Below are 16,985 nucleotides of genomic sequence, written 5' to 3' on the forward strand. Positions count from 1 at the left end.
GAGGATATAAGAAATAAAAATACACTTAATTGAAACAACACTCAACACTTTCAATACTTTGAAAGGCAGATGATCTGCAGTCAAATCCTGGAATTTCTATAAAGGTAGTTTTCTATTTTTGTAGAGTATATATATATAAAATATAGCTTTCTATTTTTGTAGAGTATATACGTAATATACAGCTTTCTATTTTTGTAGAGCATATATGTGAAACACTTCCATTTTTGTAGTGTATATATAAAATGTATCTATTTTTGTAGAGCATGTGTATTAAATACACATTTCTATTCTCACAGAGCAGCACTTCATTCACGCAACAGTGAGCACGGTTCGAGGACGTAGGCACAGAACTCCCAGCACATGGAAACACTTTGTACCTCAGCAGCAAAACCCAAAAACCCCTTAGAGAGGATAATGCCCACCTGAAATGTCACACAGCCCACAGGGAGGTATTTCCTGTCCTCCAGCATGCTCAGGTACTCTGCCACCAGGGCTGCAGAGTGCACCAGGCACTGGGCGGACTCGGCGTGGTTGCTCCTCTCGGAATGTTTCCCTGCCATGTTCTGCAGCCACGTCAGCCGCAGGTCGGGGGAATTCTGGTAGCCCTTGGCAATCCTAAAGGGAGGGAAAACCTCTGTGATTCCATGTCCTTCTGAGCCAGCACAGCCCCTCAGCACTGTTTTTTCACACTGTATTTTGTCACTTCTGCTTGAACACCAACCCCCCCTTAGTGCTGTCTGGAAGTTCCTGAGACAAGAAGCTGTGGAGATGGGAAGTCACCCTGAACTGCAGATGTTTGAGGCACTTAGTGATGGGTGAGCAGAGGGTGATGCTGAAGCTCTTGATCAAAGCCCATGTTTCATGTTTCTGGAGGCAGTCCAAAGGTGTGGCACAATCAGAGCACACCTGCCTGGCTCCCTATAACAAAATCTCTGCTGACCTCTAAGAAGCCTTCAGGGCCATTTTGCAGACAGCACCATGAAATCTGGGAGCACTTGGGAGCTTAACTTGGCTCTGGAATATCTTTTGCACATGGGCAGCATTGCATGTACCCTCAAAAAGCCTTTTGGACAAGCAGGTGCTGGAAGATCCCCAAGTTTTCCCTGAAGCAAGCACGGAGAGTTCTCTACTCAGGTGGAAGATGAGATTTCCAGGGATGGCTGGGGAATGAAAATTACTTTTATCCAAGATAAGCTGCCTAAATGCCAAACAAAACCTCTCAGCACCACATTCAAACACAACAGACAGGCACATATTGGTCTGTGAGCAGTGAGACCCCAAAATGCTCCAAAATCAAGTCCTGTAAGTGCCCAAATGTGCAGCATCTGAGCCCAAATCCACGTGGAGCACTGACATCTCCTGTCCCTACAGTGCCAACTCTACCTGTACATCAGGTCAATCAGCATTTCTGGATCTTCCTGGTGCTCCTTCATTTTAACTGTGTCTGACAGGATCATGTGGAGGTTGAACACTAAATCCTGGACCTGTGAAAAGTAAGTTGTTGAGAAGAACTGGCAGTGGGAATTGAGCTACACGATGTTATGTGAGGAACATGGTCACTCTGAATCTTTGTGTGTTTGCATCTTGTCAGGACTAATCAAAGGCCTGAGTTTTATGTGATTAAATGATTAAAAAAAACAAAACCCAAACCCTTTTCAGGGGATGCATGCAAATTCCAATTCTAGATGGAGGTTTAGGCACAGCCTGTTAATGAATTACATATTACTTGTCTCATGGTTTATGTCTTTTACCTGGTCAGGAAATGTTGTCTCCCTAAGTTCCAGATCTTCTTCAGCATATGTCAGAATAGTCTTGAGGGAACGTCGCAGAAATTCTTCATTGAAGTTCTGGGATGTCCCCACCAGGGATGAGAGGGACATGGTCACCTGCATCTTCACTCTGGCAAAGTTCTGCAACAGAGATGTTGTTATGGTATTTCAGCAGCCTGGAGACACTGCAATACCAGTGTTTTGGTCATGGCACCCTCCTCCTGACCTCACAGAGAAAAGAAAACTTAAGTTTTGCAAGAAAGGCTGTCTCAGAGCAGTGATTAGAATAAACATGGTGCTGCCCAACTTCATAATCTGATGATTATTTAGTTCCAGATAAAGGTTCTCCTGCAAAAAATATTAGCATTGTCTGTTTCCACATGGTCTCCTCTCACACACCCCACACAGCTTTCATGAAACTGCCTTGATCCCAGTTTGGTCAAGCCTAAAAACTGGAATCCCATTATCTTTGCTGCTGTCAATCCCCTGCCAGGGTGTACCCCCAGCTCTGTGGGGGACTGAACCCAATGCCAGCAGCCCCCAAGCCCGTTATCTGCAGTAAGACTCACGTTCCCAATCTCGAAGTTCTGCCTCATGAGGAGGTACAGGGAGGCACTGGCGTGGGACCTGATGGTGCTGATGCTGCTGCTGCAGTGCCTCAGGAGCCTCAGGCACAGGTCTGCACATTGCTCTGTCTCCTCCTCAAACAGCAGCTCAGGGAACTAGAAAACAGCAGGGGAGGAAATCAGCGCTTGGACAGGCAGGAATGAGCACCTGGACAAACAGGCAGCAGTGAGGATGCACTGGAACGAGAGGGAGCCCAGTCCTTCTGTTCTGAGGGGAATGATGCTCATTTGAATCACTTTACAGTAAGGCAAAAATGGCAGCATTGGAAGGCAACTCATTTTACCTTCCCCTCCAACTTGCTCCTACATCTACACCCGCACACCGATTTACATGACTCCCAAATACTCAGGCTTAAAACTTCGAGCTTCTCCCAGCACAGCTACAGAAACTTGGAAACAAATCCATTTAAAGTGAGATTTGTCCAGCTTAAACCCCACCTGTGCCTTGAGCTCCTCAGTGAGCAGGTGCCTCTTCCCATTCAGTGCCAGCCAGCAGGAATCCACATCCCATCTGTGGTGTGCGAGAGGCACTTTTTGGTGCAGCCAACCCCAAAATTCAGAAATGCAAGTACTGCCCATGAAAACCAGGCCAGGCTATGCTGCCTGAAAATTAATACTGCCCAAAATAATAATTGTGTGGGGAAGTGACTCCATAGAAAGGAATAAACAGCGCCTTCCTCCCTCAGTGCTGCTCAGGGTAGATTTCAGCCCCCACAGGGGATTCACCTTTGAGACCAAAGCTCTCTGTGTGGCAAAGCAGTGCTGGAGGTAAAGGGCACTTTGGTTGCAGGCCATGCTGTGCAGCAGCACTTTGAGCACACCGCCGAGGATGCTCTCCTTGGACTCCGTCACAGACACGGTCTGCAAAGGGAAACCAAGATTCCATGAGAAGAAAAACGGGAAACCAAGATTCCGTGAGAAATATGAACCTCCTGTGTGCCTGTGTGTGTGGGAGAGAGCAAATAGCTCTGAACAAAAGCCCTTTGCATGGGGAAATTACCCACAAACAGCCCTGTTCTGAGCCAACCCCCAGGTGAGGAATCCATGGATAAAGCAGGTGGAATGGGGAACTCTCTGTCCCCAGTGAGGCTCTGACCTTTGGGGACATTGTTCTGCTAGAGGGAAAGCCCATAGCTGGGCTCTAGCTGGGTTATTCAGGCACAAAGTACAATCCTTGGGCTTCCTGGGTCTCTCTGCAGATCCGAGGTGGATTTGGGAAGCATGGTCCTGCCAGCTCCCAGCCTGTGCCCAGGTGCATTTGTACAGAAATCAGGGGACAAAGTGAGTACAGGTGCAGGAGGCTGACCTGGAACCCAGTGATTTGAGGCAGGTTTGGGAAGAACTGGAGAAACTGTTTGGGACAGGGCAAGATTTAGAGATTTTTACAGTTCATTCCTGAATAACTATTTCTTATACTTACAAGGAGGGAAGAATCTTTAAATTCTCAATTTCAAGGCTGAAAGAAGGGATTGCAATATAAAAGCAGATTGTTCCAGGCTGGGAGTAGGAGAGGCATCACCCCCTTCCTGCTGCAGCTGAACAGTTCTCTCAGCACTGAAGGCAGTTTTGTACAACAAAGTGCTGCCTGGCCAGGTGACTGAAATGCCATTACATCTCCATTTTCTTATCAACCTCACCTGTACAACTATCTCTAGAGTATCCAAAATTATCAGGTTGGCTTCTGTTGCAAGATTCCCATCGATGAGGGCCTCATGCTCTATCTCAGCCCTTGACCTGATCAGAGAAAAAGCAGTAAAATTACTTCCTGATTAAGGAACAGACCTACATATTTTCCAGTCAAAAATGTTCTCCCACTAGCAGGAAACTCCCAGTTACAGTTTGTCTATTTAGCACTGGACAACACTATGAGGATATTTCAATGCACCCCCTGAGAGGACAGGAAGGAAAACTCTGTTTTTTACAAGTACAGACTTACAGAGGCTTCACATTCATCATGCTTGGAGAGCTCACACTGCTCTCTGACACTTCATAACTCTCCCAGGAACACAACAACAATTTAGAAGCCCAGTCCAACTCCAAACTGGCTCAGCAGCATCGTTAGGCATGCGACAGCACAACCAGGAACAGGACATGTGGCTTTATGCTGCAGGCTGTGGACACACGGTGGTGCTACACGAGCTGGAACCTGCACTGGGAGCAGCACAGTGCAGCCTGCCAGGCTGCAATCTTATTTCTCTGAGCCACACTGCATTTAACCCTTGAAGCACAACTTCCTCTCTGAGGTGAAGGACGAGGTTTTGCTGCTCCATGCCAGGCACCTGCTTTCCTGGAAAGCCTTGCAAAGTCCAGACACCCACTCACACCTGTGGCTCCAGGAATTCAGCACAACCAGCCCCTTCCAGTGGCACCAGCTGCTCTGGGCAGAGATCCAGTGGTGTACTGAAAGAGCCCAACTCTGGCCTGCCCTGCCACAGGTGCCAGCTCTGACAGACTCATGCTAGGCTAAATCCCAGCAGGAGGGTGACCAGAATTCCAGAAAAATACACAGAAAGGGAGAAACGATTTGGCTCTTGGAGCTGTATTGCAGCAGCCCTTCCCTGCCACACTCCACGTCCTCTGGGAGCTGGCTCACACCCCCAACATCTCCAGGACAGGAAGCTTTGGGATCTGGCCCCACATAAAATAATACCATCTGCACAAAATGACAGCAGCTTCAAGCTGTGCACAGCTCTTGGAGTGAGAAGTCTTGTTTAGGGGGTTTCAAAGGCCAGGCTCTACCTACACACACAGGACACAGCAGAGCCAGTCACAGCAAGCAGGGGTTAGAAAGCAGTTCTAGAGAGTTTTATCTAAGCAGCTCATTTTGTGAGGTGAGACACCATCCTTTGACCATCAAGGAATTCCACAGCTGTTAAACGTGTGCTTGAGGTCCTTCTGGAAAGGACAGGGCTCAGACCCAGCACTGGCAGTGAACTGATGAGTCTCTCAGGCAAAAGTTTAATCTGGTGTGACTCTAGAATTTGTATCTACACCACTTCATCAGCAGGTTGAAATACCCTGGTCATTTGTCTTTCCAAATGACTCAACAGGACTGGAGCCTTGGACAAAGAGCCACTACTTGTCATAAGGAGAAATTATGTTTCTGTGTGGGACTAAACAACTAAAGGCTGTGAAGAATTGCTTTCTACTCAGGGAGGAGTCAATATCTGCAAGGGTAAAATTTGGCCCGATCTCCATCTGGGCTCTGAGGACTCCATTCCTCAGTTTCTTCAGAGCTTCACTTGGGCTGAAATTGCTTCCCTAGGATAAGGAACAATTCTTTTGCTGGGAGGTTGGAGACTGCAGGTTGCAATTTGAGGAGACAGAAAAACGTGCACAGCAAAGCTCAAACACAACTCCTGAGCCCTCTGGATTAAACCACACCAAGAGAGGGAATTTTCAAGGAAATGGGTGTAATAAGCCAAAAGAGCTCATTCCAGTCAGTTGCACACACACACTGAGAAGTTCTGCCAAGCATCACAAACAACGCTGTGATGATTGAGTCTGCAGATGTACAAAATGGCAATTTGTAAGAACTGCACACCAATGCTACAGTACCTGGCTGGTTTGTGGCTTCTAAAAGCACAGCACATGTGGAAAAACAATCAAAGTGATGGATTAGGACAGGAAAGGAAAGCGAGCTTTGAGAACTCCAGAATGCTCTTATGGAATAAAGGAAATATGACATGAGATATAAATGCTATCTATGGAAACTCTTAATGGATCTTCCCTCTAAATTACAGCTTAGGGCAGGGTTTTAAGACAGTAATGGATTGTATAAATCTCTTTAAATCTAATCTGGAAGTCTAAGGAAGCAACAGACAGTGGAAAGGCAAAGAGTTGGGAGGGCAGTGTTGGAGGTAAAAGCTACTTGCTTTTTTCCTTTTTTTTTTTTGCAATGCCAGCCCTGTGCATCTGAGGCACAAGGGCTGAGTGGCTGCTGGCAGTGACCTTCAGTGGGGAGGGGCACCCTGCTCTCACAGGCCCTGGCACATGGGTAGAGCAGGAGGATAAGGCAGAGTTACTTGTCAAGCTTCTCTGTGTTCTGCCTCCAGTGAGTCATATCCTTTCTCCATCTCAGATTCTCTTGACTTCCAAAGGCGCTCCCAGAAGGGCTCCTCTCTGCAGGGTAACAGCAAAACAACAGCAGTCAGCTGATGCTCATTTCTGCTGCACGAGCAGCAGCTCCAGACCTGCTCACAAGTGGCAGGTGGCAACAAAGATGATTTTCTAGAGCCTGAGGCTCTGTGGCACTCACCCAGGATGTTTACATGGCCCTAATTCTATCACTGCTGAGTGGCATGAGACACAGAGAGGCACCTGAGACACTCACTGGTGAGAGGAGTCCCTTCCTTGGACTGCACAAAGAGCCTGAGTGTGCCAACCCTCAGCATTCCAACACTGCTGTCCTCAACTGGCACCCAGGAATGTTCTCAGGGTGGTGCCAAGACCCCCTTTCCCACCTCACAATCTTTTATTCTCTTTTCTGGGAGGGCAGGGAAATTTCAAGTGATAAAAGTAATCTGGCCAAACTAAAAAAAAAATAAAGGCACCCATTTCTGAAGTGATTCCTTAATTATGGCTTTAAACTACTTATCCCCCTTAGCCCACAATGACAGGCTCGTGTGGCAGAGCAGGAGACAAAACCACAGCTCCAATTCTTGTCCTAACCCCTGGGTTAACCCCTTTGAATTTTGTGTGTTCATAAAAATTCCTGGGTTTTACAAACAGTAAAAATCACCAGAAGGTGCCTGTTAGCCACACTACAGCTACTTGAAGTCTCCTTAAGTCAGCAGAAATGCCCAGGCATTTTCAGAGCTGTCAGAGCAAGATCAGGCAGTTTGCTTTCCTCTCTGATCCTTGAACAAGACACTCTGGAAGATGCTACATTGGAAAGAATTAAGGCAAAAACACCCCATAAATAAGAGGTGATCTCAGTTAAAAAAGCAATCAAGTAACAAATAAATTGCCTGCAATTCAGGAAAAGTGCAGGGATTTTGCAGACCCAGGTAAGGATACTGCAAAGAAGCTTTCCTAGGGGCCTCTTTGTATCCCACACCACAGATGGGTGCAAATAATTGTTGAGGATGGGAGGAGCAGTTTTTGGAAAAAAGGAATGGCACAGAGGACTCCTTTACTTACCCAGCTGTCCTCTACTCCTTCGGACCATTTCCTGCCTTGCCCCTATGCTGCCCAAAATTGCTTCTTCAAGTTTGGCTCTCATGTCTTTTGACTTCTTAAACGTCAGACTGTTCATTCTTTCAAACACTTTCTTGCCCTGCAAGTTCCAAACAAAAGCATGAGGGAAGATTCTTTCAGGGTGGGATATTTGCTAAGAGCTAACAACTCAAAATATCTGAAGACATGCAGTAAGAAAGGGATACAGATGAAGCTGGTAGGTAGATAAATCACTCAGATGCCAGCATTGCTACAGAAAACTCTCTTTTCAAAGTGACACTGCAGTAGATGAGGGGCAAGCAGCACAAACTGCCTGAGAAATGGAACAAGGCACAGACACTCACATGGCCGGAAAGTAAACATGGGAAAAGCCTGGCCTTGGGATTGTGAATACAGGAAATACTTTGGAGAGAGCAGGAAATGCCTTTCTGCAGTCGTGTAAAGGATGGGAGTGTAACAGTCTTCAGCAGGGCCCAGGGGGGACTCCAGGAGGTTCCCACTTGGCAGTACCTTGTACTCAAAGCAGGACACACAGAGATAGAGCAGGTCCAGCAGGCGGTTGAGCTGCAGCACTGACAGGTCAGTGAACCACTTCTGCAGGACGCTCTCGTCCGCGTTCTTCAGCACCCAGAGCAGGCAGATGAGGAGGCTGCGGCTGGACTCTGTTGAGAAGGTGGAGTGCTGCCTGCCACTCTGAAACACAGGTCAGGACAGTGCTTCACACCCACACATTCCAATCACCACAGAGTGTGAGTTTCTTCCCTTGAGATAACTGTAACCTCAGCAGTTAAGCAGGGGGGCTCCATGTTATCTCATGCATCTATTGGTGTCTCACTAAGAGGGCACCTAAATCCCAGCTAAGTGGGGTCATGGTCCTGGAGTACAGGCAAGAGAAGGAAGAAATGGAAGGGTCTCCCTGCTACTAGAATCAGGATTCCCTCTCTGTGCAGAGAACAGGGAAAATGGCTCTCCTTGTCTTCAGCTAGGTGGGATTTACCTGAGGTAGAATTTGTTCTTAGGGCTTAAAGCTCATAGTGACTACTTGCACTTCACAGAGCTTTTGTAAGATTGTTTCAGAACAACAGAATCTTTATCAGGAAAGAGAATTCTCCCACTTTCTGAGGTTTGTTGATTTCTATCGCTCCTTGGCATTTTCTTACTCTGATACAGACACAGCAACATGCTAACATGCTTTGTTCCCCTTGTTGCTCCTCTGCACACCCAACTACAAACTGATGTGGGTCCCCACAGAACCTGCTGAGTATTTGCTGGTTGACCAAGGGTCAGGAAATGTACAGAGATGGATTTGTACCGAAGAAGGGAGAAGAAAACTGCTGGGCCTGGTGAGCTGGGGGACAGAAGTCCCTGCAATGGCCATGGCCACAGTCTGGCTGATCATGCTGCCACCCTCGCTCTCGTAATCGTCCACGGCGACACAGCTCGGCCTCCCCCGCTGGTTGTGACTCTCTGCAGAGAAATACAGGACTTTAGTCAAGCCCCAGCTCCAAGGCTTCACCCCCCAGACTCTACCCACAGCGCTGGTCTCACTGAACTGGGAATGAAAACTGAAAATCATTCCACTTGAGGGGTCCTGCAAAGAACAGGACAATGATTTGAGGGCCTGAAAGCAAAGAAAGCAATTCCCAAAAGCAACCTACACAACCTCAGTACCTAAAACCCTTTTAACAACAGACCTTTTGTCCCTTTGTTTTAAAATCCCTACTTGTAGCTTTACTGTGCCATTAAACTCAAAGGATGTAGAGGATAACTCTAAATTCCAAACTATTCCTGATTGGACTCCCTGCTCTGATTTGAAATAACCTCTGCTGCTCAAAGCACCTCTGGAAATGAACTGCTGATGGAACACATGATAGGAGGAAGGAGAAGAACTCTGCTCATCCTTTGGAATTAGGAACTCTGCTTATCCTTTGGATTTAGGGACTCCGGTAGAGTGTGAGGGTGACTTTTTAAGCAGGTCAGAGACACAGATGGAAGCTGGCTCTGCATTTACATCAGCCAGTGGGATGTAAACTAAAATGCACCGCTTTTTTATTTCATGCCAACAAGTGGGCAAATGCAACTGCTGAGTGTTAACAGGCATTGAAGGCACATTTGCAAGTGAAAACAAACATGAAAAAAAAAGTCAAAATCACAACTGAGAAACAACCTCATCCGACAGCAAAAGCACTCATATTTCAATTTTAGAACCCGAACACCCAAGTCTGGTGGGCAGATGAGCAGATAGCCAAGGCAGAGAATATCAAATACCTGTGAAATCATAGAGCTGAGGCACAGTTTCCATGATCACGCCAATCAGAGGTAGATACAGCATTGCCACCCGGGCCTTTACCTGGGGGTCAGCGTACCGCGGGTCCGAGTCGTGGCTGGACAGCAGGTTGTGTACCATGTTGATGACCTTCTTATGCAATCCAAATAAACTGTTAAAAGACAGTTGGGTCATGCACATTAGTTAATATCTTCAAAGCAAACTCTCTTTTGTAACTAAGGGGGGCTTCAAACAAAGTGGGGGGAAAAAATCCCGGTTTTTATTTTTAACTTAACATGAACTGCCGTTGCATCTGGTTTTTTGATCTCCCATGGATTTTACAGATGGCTGGTTTTTCACTGTGCCTTGTAAAATGGGAAAAAATATCTGATGGAATGCACACCCAGTATAATGTGAACACTCTCATATTTTCCATTAAAAACCCCTGAAGTCCCAGCTACTGGTATGCATTGAATCTACTAAAATGATTGGAAAAACTTAGGGAATTTGGAAAACAGGGAGAGAAACTTGAGAGGACAGCAGGTTTAGTAAAACTATTAATTATATTCTTTTTTTGTTTCTATTTAACACCATTTACAGAGACACAAACCCTCCTAAGCCAAAGAACATTATTTTAATTCAATGATCAGGAAGTTTCTGCTCCAGCTCCCCACCCTACCCCATGCAATTACTGAACCAAACTACAGATCCATAATTTTGAATAAAAAGTGGCACAGACATGAAGGGATAGAAGGAAAAATAGCCAAAATGGCTTCTGTCATTATTCAGATACAAACACTGGCAGAGCCCTTCTACAGGGCATCATGTGTGACCCTCCTCAAAAACACAAAATCTCCCCTGAATCTCTCAAGGACTCTGCTCCTTTCAATCCCCTCAGCCACCACGCAGAGGCAAAACTCTCCCAGAGCAAATAGCAGGCTCTCTCTGCAGCTATTTGCTTCTGTAGGCAAACCAGCCAAGAAGACACTTTACCCCATGCATGAAGCAGCCAAGGAAGCTCAGACATTAGGCAGTAGCAAAACATAAGCTGCAATGTTCAGACCTGAGGTATTAAAACAAGTGCTGAATTTCAGGCAGTATCCACTTTATCTGAAAAGTAGAGGTGAGTTCTGGTTAAAAAAAGAGGCTTTGACTGGATTTTTGGGGGTTTGAAGTTGACTATAAGGCAGTACAGCTTGGAAGGACATCAGCTATTGGAGCTGCAGATCCTCCCTGTGGCTTTTAATCAAGCCATAATGAGATTCTACAATTGCTTGTTTGTGTAATTAGTGAGAGCCTTAACAACTAGGAAGGAAACACTTATTTAAGTGACTGGTTCCTTCAGATTAAGGATAAAGAAAAGTCTTTGTATTATTTTGAAGGAGTGGCACCTAAATCGTGTTTTTAAAAATTCAAGGGAAACTATCCCACGAGCCATAAAACTGCAGATAGGGAAAACATCCAAGTTAGGGATCCATGGATTTCTTTGTCACTTTGGCAAAGCTGAGTGGGCACCGTGTGGATCGATCCATGGTGGAGAGGAGGAAATGCAGCCCCCTGCTCTTCCTGCCTGATAAGGCAGCGAATCGATCTCACCGCCCTCTCTACATCCCCTCCCTTATCTCAGCCCTGGCCTGGATTTCTGTCAACACCCACCCTTCTGCAAAACTGACTCTGGCACTGAACTCTGAGGGCTGAATTCTGATTTTCTTGCTTCTGGCCCGCACCCTTGGCCAGGATGGGCAGTGTGGGCGCTGTGTGCGATGGCCAAAGCACGGCCGCAGTGTTTGCAGAGATAACTGTGCAGGGTGCAGCTGTGGGACTGTCACGTTCAGCTGGATCCCTTCCCCTGCACACTTTGTTTGTCCTGTTTTCCAGGATGCAGGGCTGCTCTGTGCCCTGTCACACTGAGGGATGTATCCAACACACACCTCCAGACATCAGGAAACTGACTCCTGTCCAACTCAATCCAAAGAGTTCTTACAAAATGAGCTAGAACTAAACATATCTTGCTAATAGAGCAAAAAGAGCAAAGACAGAACACATTTAAGGCTCTGGATCACCTCTCAAGGCCTAAAGCAAGTCTCTAAAACAACAAGTAACTAGATGAACAGCCCTTTCCACTCCTGCTGCAGGATAATGAACTAGGAACAATTCTGAGTTTTCTCCAGTGGTGGCCACAATATTTCATGGAAGGCAAGTGTGAACTCTCTGCTGGTGATACTGTATGACTGTTGAGTCTTCACAGCAAGGATAGAGCAGATCTGAACACACTTGGTTTACTTTATCTGATAGATCTACCAGGAGAAATGCAGAGGGTTTAAGCTTGAGAAGTCAACAAACCTGAAACTCCGGATTTTTCTGGAAAACTGAAAAAAAAATCAATGTTTTACAGGTATACATCGGCCCCCAAATTCAGGAGTTTTGATCAAAATGCATCTCCAGAACTGAACTGGTACCAGGGAGCTTTTTCTGACCAGACAAGGTTTGAGAGAGGAACTGTCTCCCCAGTGGACACCAGCAAGCTCCTCTGTGCAGAGATTACCATCCTGGGCCAGGCTTAAGGGCTTGGTAGGCAGGTAGAAAGCAGAAAGTTTGTGAAGAACAAGGGCAGGCACACTCAGAGACAGGGCCTGATTTCTAACCAGTGAGCAGGATGCTCCACTGGCACAAAAAGGATTTCTGCAGAAAGCACATGTGGGTAAAGATTTGCTGCTTTTTCCATTTCAGGCCAAACAAATGGGACTGCAGTGTGTTATGTATATATACAGGAAAATATTCCAGTTTATGGCATCACTTTCTTCTCCAAGAGGAAACAGAATGAATGTTTAACTCCAGAGACCTCTTGGCTAAGGGGCAGAATTAACCATGAATCATCAGCATTTGTCGACTCGGCTGATATTTCCAAGTCTACCTTGAGAAAAATGTCTGTGAGGGAACTCAGGACTGTGGAAGCAATCAATAATTTCCATTGCAACCCGTTTTAAAGAGGCAAGGCAGAAAACAGCCCTAAATAACACAAGGAACAGACTGCATGTCAGGACTACAGGAGAAAATTATCTGCTGCACAAGCCAGGCAAGTCACTGACAAAGTCTGCATGCTTGACTCTATTTGTCTATTTGTGTAACCCACAGGGGCCTCATCAATGCATAATTTACAGTTAAAAAGAGCCGCAAGAACCACGGGCAAAATATATTGTAACATTTAAAATCAGCAGCAAGAGAGGCTTCCTAAATGTTGGAAGTTATTTTCCTGTTACATTTGAGAAAAGCTATTTTCCTTTCAAAGCTCCAGCTGTATCCCTGTGGCATCTGGGGGCTCCAGCAGGAATCTCCTTCCCTTCTTCTCAGCTGGAAAAATGTGACTGAAATCAGGTTTACAGAGCCTGGGATCAGGAAGAAACCCAAGGGCCAAGAAGAAAGAAGATTCTTAAATCGCCGTTTTCTAATCATAGCTTACAAATTTATATGAATTCTGGCCATGCCAGGACTTTCTTTGCATCCACCATTGGCTTAGAATTACAGAAAGCTCTTTGAAAAAAACAAAACTTTGTAAAGATTTACCCTTCTGCATCAGGATCTAGAATGACAGCCAGTTCTGTGAGCACCAGCCCAGCCAGGTAATGCTGCTGGCGGAAAGGCAAAGACAACTCAAACATATTTGCAATCTTCTGGTCTTGGACATTTGTGGAGAACCCAGAACTCTGAAAAAATCAAGTTTCAGAAGCTGCATCATGAACAGAGTCAAAGCTTAGGAAATACATAAGAAGCAGTTTTCAGAATTAAAGACAACCTCACGCCTTTTTTGTGTGGATCAAGGCACATCTACACTTAAATTCCATCCCAGCTCAATAACCCTTCCATTAATTCTGTTTGTTGTTATTGTCTTCCCCTGTTAGGAAAGTTAAACCAAATAACCTTTAAAAATGGATTGGTTAAACTTTTAACTCAAAGATGCTCTTATTCAGGCTGAAGAAGGCTTTAATTTGATTTAGTTTGTGTGATTTTGCAACTAATTAATCCACTTGAATGACACACTAATTCAAATTACGTTTTCTGAGCAAGCCAGGACTAAGCTGCAGGGATCTCAGAAGTCCCTTGTGTTGCCAGGAAAGGGTAACAGTGGACAAAGTCTTTTTTTTTATGGCTTATTTGTGTTTGTCCAATACAAGAGAGGACCAGGTCCCTAAGGACATTGACAGCAGGATATGGGCACTCTTCCTTCAATAATAAAAGATCCAAAGAAATCAGAACCTATGTGGCAGGAGAAACTGATTTCTAACTGAACACTTCCAAAAATATTAGCACTGAAGGTACAGTGACACAACTGCCCCTGAGGATTTAATTCTCAGTGCTGAGCTCAACTTGTATTTCCCAAATTTCTCAGTACCTGGGAAGTGGCTGAAGACACAGATGGTGATGGAGATGCAGGTGGTGTGAGCAGGCTGCAGGGTAAATTCAAGGTGACATAGTGCTCGTGGCTGCAAATGATGCGCAGGAAGTCCAGCCTCAGAGATGCCAGGTTGCTTGGATTTGTTAAGGAATACAGCTTTGAAGACACCTGCAAAGTCCAGCCCACAGCATTGCAGTCAGCACCAAAAGAAAGTGTAACTGTAGGGTGAGCCCCCCTGGCCCACTCCTACTCCCCAAAATCACTCCCAAAGCAAGAACTGGGGAGTTTGGTGTCATTAAATGGTCACAGCCATGTCCACAGCACTTTTTGGTGCCAGAGCTTAAGCTCCTGATGTGCAGGAGCAACACAAATCCCAGACATACTTTCCAATACAAGATCTATACACCAGTCCTATTTAAATAACCAAGACGATCTTTAAGGTCCTTTCCAACCCAAAACATTCTTTGATTCTATAATTCCCACATCCTATTGATTTTAGCAGGAAGTTGTGAGACCACAGTGTGATGCACTAACAGCTCCAAGATGTAGGGTTTTTTATACATTTATTTTTTATATATAAAAATCTAATTAATGACACATAATATATGAAATATACAGCAGGCAATTTAAAATTCTAAATGCTCTTGCTGTTTTTTTGCTCCTTACAGAGAATGTTTTAGACTCTATGGGGAAAATGAGTCTAAGCTTAGTCTCACTTCTCACCCATCCCTTGTTGTCTCCTCTGTACACAGTGTCAGAATGGATGTTTGTAGTCAAACAAAACTTTGTGGTTCAGGGTGATTTCCCTGTCACACAGCAAATGAGGAGCCTTCCTTATGGGGAAGGACACCCTGCATCCCCCAAAGGATGGAGAAGGAGCTCAGTGATCAATATGATCATCCAGGGTCACTGTGTCCTTAAGAGACCACGACAGTCTGAGCTCCCTCACAGGACCTCCCACTAATTTTTGATTCAATTACTCTGAATGCGGTGAGCAGAGGGAATAATTCTCCCTTCCTGCTGCATGTCCTTTCACTCCAGGGAGCGACTCCTAATTCACAGTTAAGAGTGTAATCAGAGAGGCGTAAACCCTAAATCACCTCTGAGAATGCTCTGCTCTAGGAAGACCTGAACAGTGGAATTCTGTGTCCATATTTTACTGTCTGTCCAGAGAAATTTAACAGTAACAGGCTCTGCCATGCTTCAGTTAAGCCACAACGTTTATCTGCATTCACCTGTTTGTAGCAGGTCTTAATAAGAGCAAAAACAAATCCTCTGTCCATGATGGACAACAAATCATTGAGGAAAAACGCCAGGCTGGTGTTGAGCCGCTCCACCATTTCTGTGTCCTGGAGAGAAGGAAGAGAAAACCAGAAAGCAGATGAAGAACCCTGTGTGTTTTCAAGCAAACAAGAGGCAGGAGGGCTGGTGGCTGAGCTGGGCTCAGTGTAATTGTCTGCCATCACCTTCTGGAAGCGGGAGACTATATCACCAGCGATTGTGCTGACCAGTGCAGACACGTCATCCATGAAGCGCTCCGGGAAACGATTCTTCCTCGGTGCATCCAGTTTGTCAGCAAAATACAGATGATGCACCATGCTCTTCACCTACAGGGATATAAATTACAGCACAGCCACTTGCAGCTGTTGCTGGTTCTGTCTGAAAGCAGGGGCTGGGAAACATCAGGGAGGTGTTTGCTCACCATCAGCTCAAAGAAGAACCAGGCCTGCTGCAGGGCCGCCTCTCGCACGCTCCCGCTGCACACAACCCACTGCAGGGCCAGCTCCTCGTGGAAAAGCTACAGAGTTAAACCCAGAGTCAGCCCGAGCCTCCAGAGCAGCTCCCAGCACAGCCCCCATGAGAAATGTCAGCACGGTCCATGGCAAGTATGGCAAACAATGAGTTAAGCAAACTAAATAACTGAGGACATGACAGCAGTGGTGGCATCCCATAAAGAAATCCCCAGCTAACAATGAGGGATGAGGTTATGACATGTGGTGTGAGAAATGTTTCACAGCATCTCGCTCCAGGATTGAATCTCAAGTGTCAAAAGAATCTTCCGCCCGCCCCCAAGAAATAATAATTAAAAAAAAGGTTGGTGCTCAAATTAGTTTAGTTTAAAAAGTCTACCTTTCTGCCTGGTCTGATTTTTGCAGGAAAAAGGAGTAAAAAGTGGACATATAAAGTGATTTATACAAAGATGTATATTTACTGTGAGAAAGGACTTAAAACAATAAGAAAGAAACATAGGGCTCAAACAGCTCTTGGATTTCTCTTCTTGGAACGACCAACCCACAGACTGACAGTGGCAGTGACCACATTTTCATTACACAAAAGCTCTGGCATTTTGCCTTTCTGACATTGCTCACGAGTTTCTCATTTCCTGTAAGGGAGTTCACTTTCAAAGTGACTCCCATTCCCTTTCTAGAGTCTCTCTGGATTAACACCCGGATAAGTGAGCTCAGCACACTGAGCCATCCAACATATTTTTATTTTGCACACAAAATGTATCATTTATGTGTCTAGACAGTGCTATTCATATTTTTTGAAAGCCAGCAATGAACTGGCCCCAAACACTATAGCCATTAAATCAGACAAGATCATTTAATTCTTCCCAATTCAACTCCAAATACTTCACATTCCCTACAGCCTGGATACTCAGAGGTGTTAAGCACCAGCAGTTCCTAATGACCTTGGAGGGGACAAAAAAATAAATCAGGCTATAAATAAAAGAATAAATTGCATCATGTTTT

At 45.5% G+C, this 16,985-nt stretch overlaps 1 protein-coding gene across 10 annotated transcripts in view; it reads right to left on the reverse strand.

The window, feature by feature from the left end:
* DOCK7 (dedicator of cytokinesis 7) overlaps positions 1 to 16,985 on the reverse strand; it is a 92,136-nt gene that overhangs the window by 13,630 nt on the left and 61,521 nt on the right. For 4 of the 10 annotated variants that reach the window (XM_058842148.1, XM_058842144.1, XM_058842143.1 and 1 more), the window contains 17 exons: positions 15,935 to 16,030; positions 15,699 to 15,839; positions 15,468 to 15,581; positions 14,230 to 14,400; positions 13,404 to 13,543; positions 9,842 to 10,011; positions 8,886 to 9,040; positions 8,084 to 8,266; positions 7,538 to 7,673; positions 6,421 to 6,517; positions 5,954 to 5,971; positions 4,033 to 4,129; positions 3,122 to 3,256; positions 2,339 to 2,491; positions 1,752 to 1,910; positions 1,384 to 1,484; positions 423 to 615 (listed from right to left, as the gene is read on the reverse strand). In XM_058842148.1, coding sequence (XP_058698131.1) covers positions 423 to 615; positions 1,384 to 1,484; positions 1,752 to 1,910; positions 2,339 to 2,491; positions 3,122 to 3,256; positions 4,033 to 4,129; positions 5,954 to 5,971; positions 6,421 to 6,517; positions 7,538 to 7,673; positions 8,084 to 8,266; positions 8,886 to 9,040; positions 9,842 to 10,011; positions 13,404 to 13,543; positions 14,230 to 14,400; positions 15,468 to 15,581; positions 15,699 to 15,839; positions 15,935 to 16,030 — 2,259 coding nt within the window. Of the gene's footprint in view, positions 1 to 422; positions 616 to 1,383; positions 1,485 to 1,751; positions 1,911 to 2,338; positions 2,492 to 3,121; positions 3,257 to 4,032; positions 4,130 to 5,953; positions 5,972 to 6,420; positions 6,518 to 7,537; positions 7,674 to 8,083; positions 8,267 to 8,885; positions 9,041 to 9,841; positions 10,012 to 10,892; positions 10,950 to 13,403; positions 13,544 to 14,229; positions 14,401 to 15,467; positions 15,582 to 15,698; positions 15,840 to 15,934; positions 16,031 to 16,985 lie in introns of those variants that run through there. The other 6 variants (XM_058842153.1, XM_058842152.1, XM_058842147.1 and 3 more) reach the window with 3 other exon arrangements.

The sequence above is a fragment of the Poecile atricapillus genome, chromosome 7, assembly GCF_030490865.1.
Source record: "Poecile atricapillus isolate bPoeAtr1 chromosome 7, bPoeAtr1.hap1, whole genome shotgun sequence".
NCBI lineage: Eukaryota > Metazoa > Chordata > Aves > Passeriformes > Paridae > Poecile > Poecile atricapillus.